The 17,348-nt window shown below is 41.2% G+C and overlaps 1 protein-coding gene across 1 annotated transcript in view; it reads left to right on the top strand.

The window, feature by feature from the left end:
• The window catches only part of PLXNA4 (plexin A4), a 1,035,275-nt gene that overhangs the window by 697,332 nt on the left and 320,595 nt on the right, over positions 1-17,348 (top strand). The window contains exon 6 of the mRNA XM_073652480.1: positions 13,273-13,396. Within this exon, the coding sequence (XP_073508581.1) occupies positions 13,273-13,396 (124 nt within the window). The remainder of the gene's footprint in view (positions 1-13,272; positions 13,397-17,348) is intronic.

The following is a 17,348-nucleotide window of genomic DNA, read 5'->3' as shown; positions in this document are numbered from 1 at the left end:
TACTGGGTTGCCACACTGTTAGATCCCCGGTACAAAAGTAAATTTGCAGAAATTATTCCTGCCATAGAAAGGGATGCACGCATGCAGGAGTATCAGCAGAGACTGTTGCAGAATCTTACATGTGCTTTTCCACAAAATACCAGTGGTGCACGTAGTGAATCTCACAGTTCCAACTTGCCAACCGTGGGACCGTCAAGTGTTCAGCACTCAAACCGTAACAGAACCACAGTATCTGCTGGTAACATCAATTTTGCGGAATCATTTCACCACTTTTTTAGCCCATCCTTTGCAAGGCCACAGGAGACAAGAAGTCTGACACATAGTCAACGCCTAGAGACGATGGTACAGGAGTATCTCCAAGTAAACATTGAAGCCACGACTGTGTCACTGGACCCTTGCTATTTTTGGGCTTCCAATCTGGATAAATGGCCGGAGCTAGCCACTTACGCCTTGGAGATCTTGTCATGCCCCGCAGCCAGCGTTCTGTCTGAACGTGTGTTCAGCGCTGCTGATGGTGTGCTGACAGATAAGCGCACGCGGCTCTCCACTGATAATGTAGACAGACTCACGTTCATAAAGATGAACAAATCATGGATCCGAAACGACTTTTCTACCCCTGTGTCATCCTGGGGAGAGTAAAAGCTTGATGATTGGTTAAAATCACCCTACCAACCGTTTTAAGCTTTCAAATTACTAATCATGTTTATCTGTATCTTGGCTGGAAAATAATTTGGGCTTTGTAGCAGTGTGCAGCACTGATTCTATTAGGCCATCTATAATAAGCTCCACCAGATTTAAAATTACTAATCATGTTTATCTGTATCTTGACTGGAAAATAATTTGGGCTTTGTAGCAGTGTGCAGCACTGATCCTATTAGGCCATCTATACTAAAGCTTCACCAGATTTAAAATTAATAATAATTTTTAGCTGCTTCTAGCCCGGAAAATAATTTTGGGGCTCCGAGATGCGCAAGACACATAAGTGCCTTCTTGCTGCACTACCTGCAGCATGACCCTCATATTGTCAGAATTCGAAGTAATCATGACTACTGGGTTGCCACACTCTTAGATCCCCCAAACTTTTCGATCAACCTTTTCATTTTAATAAAGACCAAAAAAATGGTCATTTTTGAAATTATAAGCATTAGCAGGTTGTTAGAAACTGAAATCAAACAGTTTTCAACTCAAAACTTTATTCTAGGTGATGTTACATTTTCACATAGGACCCCTTGTTCGAAAGGAGCTTCTGAACTCTCTCGTCCATTGAATTTGTCAGGTTTTGGATGGTTTCTGCTTCAATTGTTTTGCATGAGGACAGAATACCCTCCCAGAGCTGTTGCTTAGATGTGAACTGCCTCCCGCCATCATAGACACTCCTTTTAATGATGCTCCAAAGGTTCTGAATGGGGTAGAGGTCAGGGGAGCATGGGGGTCACACCATAAGTTTGTCCCCTTTTATGCCCATATCAGCCAGAGATGCAGATGTTTTATGTGCAGCATGAGATGGTGCATTATCATGCAGAAAAATGATCTTGCTGTGAAATACACGGTTCTTCTTCTTGAACCATGGCAGGAAGTGCTGTTTGAGAAAATCCACATACATTATGGAGTTCATCTTTAGCGCCTTCAGGGATCCTAAAGGGGCCGACAATCTCTCTCCCCATGATTCCAGCCCAAAACATTACTCCACCTCCTCCTTGTTGGCGCTGTAGCCGTGTTTGCGTGGGGTGTCCATCAACCAGCCATCCTCCACTCCATCCATCTGGACCATCGAGCGCTGCACGGCACTCATCCGTGAACAAAACAGTTTTGAAATCAGTGTTTATGTAATGTTTGGCCCACTGGAGCCGTTTCTGCTTGTGTGAAGTGGATAGAGGAGGTCGACAGGATGGCGTATGCACAGCTGCAAACCTCTGAAGGACCCTGCATCTTGTTGTTCGGGGGACGTTGGAGGCACAAGCAGCTTCAAAAACTTGTCTGCTGCTATGACAAGGCTTTTTTGCCACTGCTCTTTCAACCTGACGTAATTGCCTGTAGGAAAGAGTCCTCAATTTGCCCTTATCAGCACGCACACGTGTGTACTGTGAATCAGCTACATACTTCTTGATTGCCAAGACACTTCATCCTGATCATCGCACAATGTTGATTGTAGTCATGCCTTGACCTAAACACTCCACAATTTGTTGCTTCTCAGCAGCCGACACATCCTTTTTCTTTCCCATTTTGGCAGAAAATGTAGGCTGCTTAATAATGTGAGACAGCCTTCTTAAGTAGTCTTGCCTTTCATTGGACACACCTGCCAAACTAATTAGCACAGGTGTCTGCAATTGCTTACAGTGATATAAAGAGCCCTGACACACATCACCATCAATGAGTTTAACTGACAAACAAACAAATTCTTCCCTTATCACTCCTAAACACTTTTTGCATAATAATTTGGAACACAGTGTACATGTGCTTTTCCACAAAACACCAGTGGTTCACGTAGTGAATCTTACAGTTCTAACTTGCCAACCGTGGTCTGTATGGAGTTGTTCAATAAAGGGCCCAAAATTAAGATAACATAGATGGGAGAGGTCTCTATGAATAGGAATTCCTAAGTATTTGATACCCTGTGAGGGCCAGGCAAAGGGAAAGTTGGACTGGATGGAATCCTATATGGATTTGGGGAGGGAGACATCGAGGGCCTCAGACTTCGCTGCATTGATTTTAAAATTTGACCATGTAACAAAGTGATCTATTTCAGCCATAACAGCATGGATGGATATATGTGATTGAGTGATATATACTAGGACATCATCAGCAAATAGAGAGCACTTGTACTCGGTGCCTCCCACCTCAATCCACCTAATATTGGGGTTATGGCGAATTGATGAGAGCAGGTGCTCCGTCACTAGTATGTATAAGAGAGGGGACAGAGAACATCCCTGCCTTGTCCCATTGGTGATTGTGAAAGGTGATGAAAATGTTCTGACGCGCCCCCTGGGCCTTGGGACACCCGGAGCCGGACCCTTTTTGGTGGATGCTGGTGGTTGTAGTCTCCGTGGCGGCAACCCGGTTCCGTGGCTCAGGGCGGTCAAACCAGTGGCGGAACTATTTATGTGGTTTTGATGTTTAAATGTCCGACTACGCCACCCGTGGATTGCGGTCAGAGTGAACCGCCGCTCCAGGGCAGACCGCTGAGGCTGGTGTTGTGGGTGCAGCAGAGCGTAGCATAACTCCCCACGGGAGGAGTATAGCCTCAGGGCAGTGTATGCGGAGGATGGGGGTGATGGTGCAGGGCAGCAGCAGTAATGACACGGAGTCAGTGATGCCGTCCAGGGCCTTTACTCACAGTTCTTATTATCCAGACCACGTCTGCAGGTAACGGCTGCCCACGTCGTACTGTGCTCACCAGGTGAGGGGCTCAGACAACTCCCAGATAACTTTGGAGCACTTCACAGGACCCCCTTTGTGTGTCCTTTGTCTGGCCTTTCTTACCAACCCTTCTGTCCGGCTGCCTCGGGCCTCCTCTTGGTAAACTTGGCGCCAGTTTCCCTGACCCTATGTGGTGCCTTCCTAGCGGGTGTAGCGAGGGGCTGCGCCACATAAAATGTCACAGCCTCCTGTTTCTAGCTGAGGGTCGTTTCCTGCCTCCACTAGTTTCGGGGACCGGTCTCCCCCTTTGGCCTGACCCCTCCACGCAGGTGGATTCGGGCGTGCGGTGGCGACTCGCCCGTCCGCACCCCTGGGATCCCTTCGTTCCTCGTTCCTGGAGCCTTCTCCGCTCCTCTTCCTTCCTTCTCCCTCTTCCAGGCCTGGGCCTCTGTTACTAGGCCCGACTCCGGAGCAGAGCTCATGCAGAGCCCCTGCTCCCTGCCACTTCTGCTCAGACTTCTCTGCACTGAACTAAGATGGTGCCCACCTTTTATACTCCCTTCTCAATGCACCCAGGAACTGCTTCCTCCCTGCTCCTGCACTACAGGGTTCCCCTTCCTCAGTGTTCCCTCCCCCCACTCCAGCCAGGGACAGGGACTGTCGTGCCCATCTCAGGGGCATATTGGTCGCCCTGCCCCACGGCAATGTGGTGTAATGCATGCAGGTGTCGGGTCCTGATCCACACTACATCCTTACCTGAGAGTGAGATATCACACCTCTGGGTGAGGTGCAATACCTCTGTAGCAACCGAGCCCTCAGGGTGCTACAGTTCCATTTATCTTCAGCCTAGGTGACGTATTGCGATACAGGGCCGTGATTTTGGCTATAAAAGGGTCCCCTAGACCCCTACCCCAAGCTTTTTAAGAGAATCATATATGGCGTGCCAGGAGACTCTATGGAATGCTTTCTCAGCATCCAACGAGAGTATCTAATTACAAATTTTTAACTGCATCTAGCCCAGGAAATACTTTGTGCCTAGTAGCAGGGTCTGCTAGTCAGCGGATTATCCCGGCTGTTAAGCAAGCTACACCACCTGTAGTTTGGACACTTCATTTTTTCAAAGGAAATGCTTCGGGACCACGGGATACTCAGTGAAGAGCATCAGGAGGCACCCCAAGGCATAGGGGCTCAGACTGGCAGTAGGATGCCTTGCGGTGGACAGCCGAGCTCGATCCTTATAAAAGCTTTTTAACTGCAGCAGCTTTAGTGGACGCTACTGGAGCTGGAATTACGCGGCTGCTGGCATGAGACTTGCCCTCCAATAGATCCTTGTAAATGGATTTAAAGTGTATTTATTCAAATTAGAGAGACAATTTAAATTAAAAAGCTTAGAGCTGCCTCCACCACAGGGGGGCTCGCTCGACCCACCAGCGGACAGGCACCACTATTGGGAGAGGGGGGCTGGCCGTCAGGGTTCACCGCGGCTCTGGCACAAACCCGGCGACACGGAGGTGGCACGGGCAGGAGCCGACTGAACGTGTCGGCTTCTCTCTTTTTGGATTTTAGAAGGGCATGACATGCCTATATCTGTGTCTCCCCCTCCTTTTACTCCTCCACCTCTTTTCTTTTCGCATGACTATATGTACTTGTCACTTTTCCATGTGTTAGTTGTGTCTTCTGAGCAGTTTGTCAGCTTTTGGACACCTTTGAAGGTGTTTTCTATGTGTTTCTATGTGTTTTTGTTTGCCTGCCATTGGTTTTAACGGTGTTCGAAGGTGTTCGACGAACAGTTCGGCGAACATACGGTTGTTCGACGAACCGAACCGAACTCGAACACTACGGGGGTGGCTCAACACTAACCATAAAGTCGAGAGTGTGAAAAGCTAAGATTTTGGTTCTGAATTTTATAACCTATTCTCCACTAAATCTGGTCATTAAACCTGTGAGTGAATGGTAGTAACATTTTATCGTGATGTAGTATCTTTTTTATTGGCTTTTGAAAGAGGTGGAATGTGAATTTGTTTAGGCAATATTCCTTTTTATTCTTTGTGACACAGCACAAAAGATACATAAATCATAGGTTTAAATATGAAAAAAAATTTTTTATTCTAAGTTGGGTTGTATCAATGCTGAGCTAAAATTAAAAGGGTTGCTAATAAAGTAAATGAAAGCCTGCTTCCTGCTTTTCAACGACTTTTCAGCCAGAAGGAAAACATATGGAAAGCGAGGATAAACTTTAGAGCCTTTTTTCATAATGGCACTCACTGATTCAAAATGGAAATCCCCTATAAGGCGCTATATACATTGCTCATTAAAGAAGTACTCCCATGAAGATTTTTTATTTTTTTAAAAAATCTGTGTATATGTGTATGTAATATAGTGTGTATGTGTTATTATACTCACCTAACGCCGCTTTCTCTGGAATCTAGCGCTGTTCCGCTCCTCTTCTCAGTGACGTCACCACACTTCAGATTATCCCGCTCACTCTATGCTCTATGTGTATGGCGTAAATCTCTTTTAAAATTTAGGCCTACAGAGCCTATTTCTGACGCTCCATATAGGCTTGCATTGTAAAAGCCAACTCCAGGTCACACAGAATGCAGCATGACCCGGAGAGTTTGCGGAGCGGTGACGTCCCTGAGAAGAGGAACAGAATGACGCTGGATACCGGAGAAGGTGGCGGTGAGTAAATTAACACTCACACTACACTTCAAGCAAACATACACAGATTTAGCTAAAAAAAACTTCATGGGAGCGCTTATTTAATGAACATGAATTTGTTTACTGCTGCTATTCGAAACTACTCTACATTTTTTAATGCCAACATTTTGCCCGTTGAAGGTTATAAAAGGCTATATAAATACTATAAAAAAATAATAGATGTAGCATACTTAAATTGAGGAAAACAACCATTAGGTTTCAGAAAAACTCATATTGAGAGTGAAATTAAAAAGTTCAGTTGTTAACAAATTGACAAATATGTATGTTTAGACTTGTTTTATACTGGTAAATTACTGATAGCGTAAAGCTACCTTTTAACATTGATTTTCATTGCTCATGCCAACGGAAATCAATATTGAAGGCATGATCTGTAACTGTAAATGTGACTCATGGCAAAATGTATATTAGCTCAAAGCATTGCTGCATAATGCACTTTTTTTGGAAAAGCCCTCATGGGCAGCAGTTGCATAATATTGTAGTAAAAGACAATTCATGGTTTTGGGCTGTACTAACCGTATCTGTATCTTCACCTTTGAAAGGTCCTGTCAAGATTGTTGCTTCAACGACGTTGCTCATTAATTGTTTTACTGCAAAGCATTCCGTTGCAAAGCTTTTGCTGGTTGATATTTCGCAACATGATAATTGGCACGCCGATTTTCAATTCCAGTACGTGCGGTGGCATCCCTGGCAGATCGAGTGAATTCAAAAATTCTGTTGGATAATTAACCGCTTCATCTGCTTCCACAAGAGTGTCGACTGACTTGTATGTGACTGCCTCGCTTTGAATGTTAGACTGAATAATATTATTAAGTTCGTAGACGTCTTTGTTCTTGGCCTCAAGAATAGCTCGTTCACTCAGCCAATCGTGATTCTTATAATTGGTTTGAATATTGGGAAATATTTTTTCAACCAATTGTTCTTTTGACGTCACTAAATTGCAGAAGTTATGAGGCAATGAAATTCGTCCTGAGGTCAGATCAACTGGCACCTTTCCATTCCCAATTTCCAGCAATTGATGTGAGAATTTTTCAACTGTTCGATTGTTTTGCAGCTGGACACGCATATTTGTAGTTAATTTTAAAGTCTTACGTAAGTAGAGTATTTCAGGCAAGCATTTATTTCGTACAGCGTGTGTTGCTTTTATGTCCAACAGATGGGTATAGCATGTGTTGCTTTTATGTCCAACAGCTGGTATATAAAAGCATGGTAGGTATATAAAAACATGTGTGTATTCGAATGCAACGTTCATTTTTATTTATATAGATTATATATTATACATATATAATATATATACTTACATTTTTATTTATATAGACATATATAGATGGGGCAATGCTGGCGCTGTTGATAGTTGTGCCCATCAGGCAGGCATGGTGGCAGCCTGTACCCTGTGACCCCTGCAGGCCTGTACTCTGCACAGGTCACTAAAGAGGTCGGTACTTGCTGTCAGGTGTCACAATGGTGCCGGTCATGTCAGGGATTGCTAGTTATTCCCTAGTACAGAGGGAATGTGACAGGAGGGGGCACAGAGATGAATGCAGGTGGCGGCAGAGGAGGAAGGGGTGATCTGCTTGACATGTCCAGGGCCGGTACAGGCCAGATCATAGTGCTGCTCCCACCGATGGCGCAGTGGGAGTTGCACTCGCTCGCTATCCACCCACTGCTGCGAGGCTCGGGCCCAGCTCAGCGCCCAGAGCAGAGGCCACGTCCTGCGCCTCTCCATGCAGCCTCCATCTCTCCTTCTCTCCCTTCCCTGCTTGTTGATGCACAGTCGGAAATAAGACTCACCTGCCAGAGAAGAATAAGCCGCAGCAGCGGTGCCGGAGAGCCGAGGCAGCCGGCTCTCAGGCGTTGGTGGTGATGAGCAGCAGCGTCTTTCAGCCTAGAACAGACGGTCTCGTCATTCCCCTTCCCCCTAACCTCCACGGGGGAAACGAAAAGAGCAGGGCACAGGCAGCGGTTGGGGCGAATGAAGGACAGGGAGAAGGGTTTATGAATGAGATGTCACTAAGGGGGGGGAGAACGCCAGGCGGCCGGGGAGGTCAGCCTGGAACTGATCTCGTAACACACCCTCTCGCTGTTGCTTTTATGTCTAACAGCTGGTATATAAAAACATAGTAGGTATATAAAAACGTGTGTATTTGAATGCAACGTTGTATCAAAATTTCAAAGCAATCGGTGAAGAACTTTTGGAGATTTAAGATTTTGAACAAACGAACATTTACATTTTTATTTATATAGATTATCCTGTTATGGTGCACTCTTTTTTCCTACAGTGTTTATCTAGTAGCATAATATTGCCATTTATCCCTTTTTCTGAGCTGATTCCCAGTTACAGGAAACAACCGCTGAGTAAATACAGATAACATATTGTTAAGGCATAGCCTTTAAGTATATAGGGTGAATAGGTGACCTGGCTGCTAAGAGTCTCCTGTTAACATTTTATTGCACTATGGTGCTTGCAATACCTTTCTCTTTGTGGGGCAGAAGATGAAAGAGAGGGCGTACTAAGCTGAGATCCATGAGAAAGCTTTATTCCAAAGCTGCAACACTACACTGTACCTATTGAAAGTGCTTTGTGAGGATCTAAGCTTTCCCATTCTGTATGATTTCAGGGCTGATCGAGAATGAAAACTTATTGAGGACTATTATAAATGATGTGTCAGTGCCCCCTCCGGTCAGCACACAAGACATTCACGCAGAGCCAGAAGTTTCACTTTTCCGGAGATGGTCTGCAGGCGCCCTCATTAATTGTGACATTTGTGCACAGTAAGGAGCTGCCTGAAATCACGAGCCAAGTACTTTCCTACATAAAGTGCACTTTAAAAAAATGAATGCAAACTTAAAATAGTCACAAATAATCCTCCTAAATATTGAGATAATTGCATATTTGCTCATTGCTGACCAATTATTCATTGTCCAATGCTGAATGGTAGAACAGGAAACAGAGCTATCAGCGAGATAAGTAGGAGCTTTATGATAGTTATGCAGTCAACAGGAAAACAAGATTTAAAAGCGCTCCCTGTTGACATTAGTGTGCGGTGTGCATGAAGCTTATTAAAGTTTGCAGTCTAGAAAAGGAAGGAATGTAAAGCATTTTCTGCAGTTATTAAATGCATGCTGATCTGACCTGTTTGGCTTCAATGTACATGTAATGTACAACTCTGTAGCAAACCTTGTCAATTTAAATACCATTGCAAACTCTAAGTTACTTTTCTGAATTTTAATTTTTCTAAGTCTGAGGTCAATGTTTAAAGTGGATCTTGCCCCATAAATGTTGCCATATGTGATGTCAGACTATTACAACTACTGTTCTGGGCCTCTTAGGGAGATGGTAGGAGGAGAAAGAAGAGTCAGGGGAGCAAACTGATGAATACACTGGACTCTTAAACCCTGAATCCAGTATATTCTTTCAATATTAATAGTAGTCAAATGGCGCAGCACTATTTGTGCCGATTTGGCCACAATGTTTACAGTTCTGTCGATTTAATAGCTTTTAGCTTGCTGCCATATAACTTTATTTCAATACCCAAACCAAGGTAAAAGCAATTTGCTGGTGTTTTCTTGGTACCTATATTTTGGCAACATGCATTAACGACCACCCAAGACCATTGGAGAACAGTGTAGCGCTAACAGTAATTTTTGACACTGGCTAATCTGTTAGATGTGTATGAATTAAACATTTAAAAAAGACAAAGTGGTTGCTGGGTCTAAAATATTGATGACCTGCCCGTAGGTCAGTTCATCTCCCACTTACGTGAGTAGGAGAATATACTGCAGTACTCAGCGGTGGCCACTATACAGTGTACAGAACTGCTGTATTCTGCCCTGTCCATTGCTTACATCTGACCACTGCAAGAGTCGGTATCAGCTGATCAGTGTAGCTGCCGGGTTTTGGACTCCCACTAATCTTATATTCTTAATCTATCAAACAGATGGATCATTATTACTTTAATCTTTAAACATTGTTTTTTGAATGTTCATTATCTTGCGAACAGTACATTGGGCTTTTCGTACAAATTTATTATAGTTTAACATGAGAAAAAAATGGTCACGTTCATGTCACTTGTATAGTATCATTTCATTTCTAACTTTAAGGGTTTCAAGTCAGATAGGGTAGGGGCCAAAAGGACCTCATGGAAAAAAAAATATTGGACTAGCAGGTTGTTGAGCTGAATAAAAAGCCCAGGTTTGTTACATGCACAGAAGAATAGCATATACTTAGATAATAAACCAGATTTTTTTTTTCCTCCTTATCCCTAATAAACTGTAATGACAGGGTCTCATGAACAGTATAGTATATGTACAGTTCTAGATTTGCTGCCAGTTTAAAGATAATGCATTCTGAAGTCTAATTCTAACTTCCTATAAAATATCATTTAATTTTCAGTTTGCCCTATTTTTTTGTGTCTATGAAATAATAATGTTAAACATTTGTTGTGAAAAATTGCTCTAGGATGAATATGATCTTAACTTTTAACATTTTTACAAAATAAAAATTCTAGTATTTATACATGGTACCCACCAGTTTTGACAGGACCAACCAATCATTTAATGTGTATTTGGGCCTCATGACTCCCCCCAACATGGGAAAGATAAGAATGCATAGTTGGATATCAACTGCCCAATCCATTTGTTTTCAGGGAGATAAGTGCTGTCAGAGGATTCTATCGGTTACTTCTGTCTTCCTACTAAAATATATAGTGGTTTGGAGAAGACTGCTATCTAATATATGTGCTCAGCCCAAGAATAAGATTTTAAATTGGAGATTGAGATTTGACGGTAAATGACAGATTAGTTGTAAATGTTATACAACATACAAATGTTTTTTCTTTTAAGAAAGAAATTCCCTGATTCATGATGGCTTCTTATTGTACTGAAGATTTCCACGAAAGAAACATTCATCTCAATTTCTTGAAGTCATTTTTTAAAATAAATAAATAAAATAAAATAAACATTGCCATTAGCATAGATTAATTGACCAGGGATTTCTAATGAGTTCTACATTTGAGAAGGCATATACCAATAATGCATTCCTCTGACTTTCTGCTAATTAAATCATATCTGATTGGTAGAATTTCAGTGGGTGTCTCTGCTGTGCCAAGCTCCCTTTTCTCTTTGAAAGATCTGATGAGAGCGGTTTTGTTTTCACGGCTAATAGCTCCCCTGCTGCACTATCGGCATCTGTCTCAGTTTGCAAGAATTTTATACACTTAACCCAGTACAGTGGATGCATTGCCTTTGAGAATTACCATTAGAAACTCTTGCATATTTATAAAATACAGCAGAAGACGTGATTTTTTAGATCAAGATGCTGGTGGAAAAATTCACTTATGTGCTGCCTCCTGTTGTTGCAATGTCTGTCTCATAATATGGAGAATGCAAAATAAGTTCTTTGGATTTTCTTAGCTTCGTTCTTTCATTATAGAAATCCTCCTGTCAGGTTGGCTTTACAACAGCCTCATTGTAGCATGTATATTATAACCAGGACCTCTCATGGTTTTCTGAGCTGCACTTCTATCTCCAAAGGGTAATATGGGCATTAAATGCGGACAAAGTGCTTCTCTGCCATGCAACTCTGCCATATGTATTAGGTCTTCAGCTTTCAAAATGTTAAAATGAATAATTTGGACCATATTTTAATTAATGCAGACCTGCTCTTCTTTGCTACAATGTTGTTTCATTGTAGTGTTGTATGCCACAATAATAGTTACTTTAACCTTTTTGCCCCGAAGTCTGTTTTCACCTTCCTCACCAGGCCAAATTTTACAATTCTGACCAGTGTCAATTTATGTGGAAAAAACTCTGGAACGCTTTAACAAAACCCAGTGACTCTGAGATCATTTTTTCATCACACATTGTACTTTATGTTAGTGGTCAATTTAGGTCAAATTTTTTTGCATTTATTTGTGAAAATATCGTAATTTTGGTGAAAATTTTGAAAATTATGCAATTTTCAAACTTTCATTTTTTTTTTTATCCTTAAACCAGTTAGTCATGCTGGGCAAAATAATTTATAAATAACGTTTCCCACATGTCTACTTTACATCAGCATCGTTTTTAAAATATAAATTTTTTTTGTTAGGAAGTTAGTATGATTAAAAGTTCATCAGCAATTTGTCATTTTTCCAACAAAGTTTACAAACCATTTTTTTTAGAGACCACATAACGTTTGAAGTGACTTTGGAAGGCCTATATGACAGAAAATACCCAAAAGTGACACCATTTTAAAAACTGCACCCTTACAAATGCTCAAAACCACATTCAAGAAGTTTATCAAACCTTTATGTGCAACACAGGAACTGAAGCAATGTGAGAGGAAAAAATGTGCATTTTAATTTTTCCCACAAAAATGTTAATTTAGCCTGAAATTTTGCATTTTTATAAGGGTAACAGGAGAAAATGAACCATACAATTTGTTGTGCAATTTCCCTGAGTACGCCGATACCCCATATGTGTAGGAAAACTACTGTTTGGGTGCACGGCAGGGCTCGGAAAGGAAGGAATGTCATTTAACTTATGGAGTGCAAAATTCGCTGGAATAAATAGCAGACACCATGTGACTGTTATCAGCGACAGCAGGCGTAGGCTGATGGGAGCAGTACTCTCTCATCAGCTGACGCCTGTGACCAGCGGTAAGCTTTTTACCGCCAGTCATAGTCATAGCTGCAGGCTCACGCTGTCTCTGACAGTGTGGGCCCGAAGCGCTCTGACTGGCGGTAACGATCTTACCGCTGATCGGAGCCTGTACTTCATGTGATGTCATGCTGATGGGAGCGTGGGAAACCATGGATGTTCGGGCACCCCATTCATATGAATGTGGTCTGGGTTCAGGTTCGAGTTCGGGTACTCAAACAAAACTTTTTTTAGATGTTCGGCCGAACTCACCAGACCCAAACATCCACGGGTTCACCCATCACTAATTGTAAATTAAAAGTAGAAATCTGAAAGTCATGTTAGGATACAGGTTGAACTTGATGGACTTATGTCTTCCTTCAACCTTAAAAACCATAAAACTAAGTCAATCTTGGATTTTTGACATTGATTCTTTTATAAAATTGCATACAATTTTAAAAATCCTCTGTGTGATCAAACTTTATTTCAAGCCAAAGTAAAGTATCTGTTGTTGGAGGGTTTTCTTGATTTTATGTTTAAACATTTGATAACATTTTTCTTTTTCTTTTATATTTTTAGCTGTACAAGAAAAGAAAGATGTGAACGATCTCATGAGGCCAGAAGATTTGCATCAGAGATGAAGCAGTGTGTTAGACTCACGGTCCACCCAAACAATATATCTGTCTCCCAATACAATGTCCTGGTAAGGATCAGCTTACACCATAAAAAAAATTGCATTTGTTTGCAATGGTCGTACATCAGTCAACATTTTACAACCTAAGGTGTAATATTTGATCTAACATCCCAGACACCTGCTGAGTTACCCAGACGCAACACAAGTCAAGCAGACAAGAAACCTCAAGACACACAGGAAAATATGTTTGAGCTGAATGTCTCATGATTTATTTACAGTATGAAACAAGACTAAATATAAGTATACCCAAGTCATCCATATGCATGCCCTGCTATATGCGAGGTATTGGTCCAATCAAAAAGCAATCACAAGGAACAATATAATAAAATAGGAATGTTCTCCATTTAATGTTTTTTTCCTGATTGCACAAATTATGCAGCCTCTACAGAATTGTAGTCAACACAGAACTATTCTTTTTCTATTATTCTTCAATTACAAATTTACATAAATTAGTATGTAGGGCATTTTTCAGTGCCAATAATTCAATAATTCATTCCGATTTGCTGAAAATGGGAGCAATCTACTGAACAGCAGATGTCCTATTAGTTGGGGGTTCAGGTATAATAGGTGCAATTTATAGAAAGATTTGCCTAATAGTCAAACAATTGCCTCTGAATTGAATCTATAGGAAGACAGACTTATCATCCTGCGTGTTAAGGCCACAGTCTGTACTGGAAATTGAGATAAGTCTCATGGGGTTTAAGCCATTCACGCCAAGTGATTGGAAGCAGGGAAAGATTCACATCTCACATAGCATGTACACCACATCAATTCATTAACATGCGACAAGCTGAACTACACTTGCATTAGAAACACAGGTCTTTTACTGACCTCTAAAATTGACTATTTTTACTTGATTTAATATCTATTCTCTTGGATGCATTTTTTATATCTTTAGGAATTTTTAAAAATTAATTAAAAAGCACAGCGCAGTGCTTTAAATAGCAACTATACTTTTTTGTAATATGCCTTATTAGAGAAAAATCCTTTTTTTTTCTCCTACTCTCAAAAACTGCGCATGTCACCATATGAAGTTTCAGAAAATGACGTCTTGTGTGCTTCGAGGCAAGACATGGGGGCAGGGTCTTCTTCTCATTCTCTTCTTCTCATGGCGCCAGAGGTGGATCATGCGCAGATCGAGATTTCGGCTCTGAACTGTGCCGAGATCTCGATCTGCGCATACACCGCCACCGGCGCAATTTTATTGAAGTCCTTCACACAGGACGCCGACTCTCACTGGGCACGCGCCGCCCACACAATGATGGAGGTGGCGTAGAATTTTATAAAGGAGGCAGGTCACTGATTGCACAAGAAACAGAGGAGGCTGGTGGGGGCAGAGAATGAGAAGAAGACCCTGCCCCCACGTCCCGCCCCAAAGCACACTGGATCACAGAAGATGTAATTTTATGAAAACTTCATAAGGTGAGTATTGAGCAGCCAGTGAGTGATCCAATCACATCAGGTATCATAATAATCAGCATCACAGCGCCATTATAGCCATGACTTTAGTTTATAAGGCTAAATCCTGCTGACAGGTTTTCTTTAAAGAAATCTTGCCTAAAAAAACTGTAATTCATTCAGATTCTGCCATCACTGTTAGGCCTCCAAATGCATTGGCATAAGAGTACATTTAAAGGGAATCTGTCAGAAAATTCATGTTATGTAATCTAAGGATAGACTTGAGTAGGGGTTAAAACACAGATTTCACCCTTGTGCCACTTATCAAGCTGCGTGCTGTTGTTTACTTACATCAAAGGTTTTATCACCTGGTGATTGTCATTGATGTGACTAGCTGGCCACATGAGCACTGGTCCGACCACGCCCCTTCCTGTGATAAGCAGCTCACTGTTAATAGACAATGTGCATACAGAGCCTGATGTGGGCAGGGGAAGCTTTCTCAGCTTCATGCTGCATCTAAGAACGCTGATTGTGTCAGAATTACTGTACCCAGTAACCTAAGTTCTACATCCTTGGAATCAGGGTCTCTTTTCCAACATCATGCTGCTCTCAAAGGAGGTAGCAACAACCTGCTGACATATTTTCTTTAATACGTCCTGCTCCATCTTTAGAGACTGGAATCACTTTGAGGACCTGTATCAGGTCAAAAATGAGCAGTTTTTGCTATTATTTTATTCTTGCTGCACCCTAAGTAAGCTGCTCTTTGTAAAAAAAATCTGTACAGTTCCTTTTCTCAAGGCCATAAAAGTAGCATGAAATAAAAAGACCCATATCTTTGGAAGCGTATGGCAGATTTGAAAAAAAGAGCAAAATCTGGCCTCTTTTGTATTGGTGAGAGGTCCTCTTTAAATAACCGAAGGGTTTCTTAATAAATTCCTGCAATGTAAAACTTGTATTTTTTGGTGGAGCTTCCCTTTAATTTCCTTGAGAACTTGCTTGTGATGAGCATTAAACCATAATTTTGCTAATATAAAATATGGTAAAAACAGAGAATGTTAAGCCCTTTTATTACAATTCAACTGATGGCAGTTTCTGGCATTCTATTGCTCTTCTACTGGATATCTTCTAATGACAGAAAACTCTATGAAAAGTCCATTTAACTAAAGATAATAGAGTGACTCAGTAATAACTTGCCCTCCTGCCTTTAGCAATTGTGTTTTTCAAGAATCTACAGCTTTAAAAAGAGTAATTGATTTTCTTTTGCAAAAATGCACTTGATTGCAGTGTTCTGGGGTAATTATTTGCAGCAGAATTATTTTAAAGATTTACAAGATCTATTCTGAATGGATATTCTGCTCAGAGCAGCGAAGAATAACAATACTATTTCAGCATAATGTGCTCATCCTTGAAATCGTCAATTTCTTTGAGCGTCTCATCTTTTCTTGGTCTGAGCGGCCCAATTGTATCTACATTGCGTGAAGCATCGGCTTTTTGCAAATAATATTATTGTGCTCGTTCTGTTCTTTAGCACAAAAAAAATCACATTCAATATTGAGCAATATTGAACAATCTCTGCAGTTAAACAGAAACATTGTCAAGACATTTTAATTGTGCTTCTTTTAAACTTCCATTCTTAGTTTTTGCTTCTCTCAATTCTATTCCAATGGAAAAAAAATACTCACTGGAATCTTTGCAGTTATTGTTACAGGGTATTGAAGGAATATTCTATAAACTCAAAATTAAAAACAGAACCTATGTTCCATAAATTAAAAATTCTCTCAGTGTAATCACTTTATTAAAGGGGATCTGTCACCAAATTTCTCCATATAAACTGCCATATATTGTTTCAGACCTAATGGTACTGGTGTATTTACTTTGAAAATGGCAGAATTGATGTGTAGTCTTTTTTGAAAGTTCTCATGTCCAGGTGTAAAATCCGTAGTTTGTAACATAAATAAATCTATTTAATAAGGTTTACAGACTGTGTTGTGAGATCACGCGACAAATCCTTTATAGGTATACTGGGGTATAAAAGTGCAAAAATCGGTACTGGTAGATTGAATGTACCACATACATTGGTGTGAAAAAGTGTTTGCCCCCTTCTTGATTTTTATTCTTTTGCATGTTTGTCACACTTAAATGTTTCAGATCACAAAACAAATGTAAATATTTGACAAAGATAACACAAGTAAACACAAAATGCAGTTTTTAAATGAAGGTCTTTATTATTAAGGGAAAAAGAATTCCAAACCTGCAGGGTCTTGTGTGAAAAAGTGATTGCCCCCAAAACCTAATAACTTGTTGGACCACCCTTAGCAGCAACAACTGCAATCAAGCGTTTGTGATTACTGGCAATGAGTGTTTTACAACGCTCTGGAGGAATTTTGGCCCACTCATCTTTGCAAAATTGTTGTAATTCAGCCACATTGGAGGGTTTCTGAGCATGAACCGCCATTTTAAGGTCATGCCACAGCATCTCAATCGGATTCAGGACTTTGACTAGGCCACTCCAAAGTCTTAATTTTTTTTTTCTTAAGCCATTCAGAGGTGCATTTGCTGTTGT

Source organism: Phyllobates terribilis, unplaced genomic scaffold (assembly GCF_046119375.1).
Source record: "Phyllobates terribilis strain yellow unplaced genomic scaffold, ASM4611937v1 Scaffold_11__3_contigs__length_659146591, whole genome shotgun sequence".
In the NCBI taxonomy this organism is placed as follows: domain Eukaryota; kingdom Metazoa; phylum Chordata; class Amphibia; order Anura; family Dendrobatidae; genus Phyllobates; species Phyllobates terribilis.
This window is presented reverse-complemented; position numbering and strand designations above follow the sequence as displayed.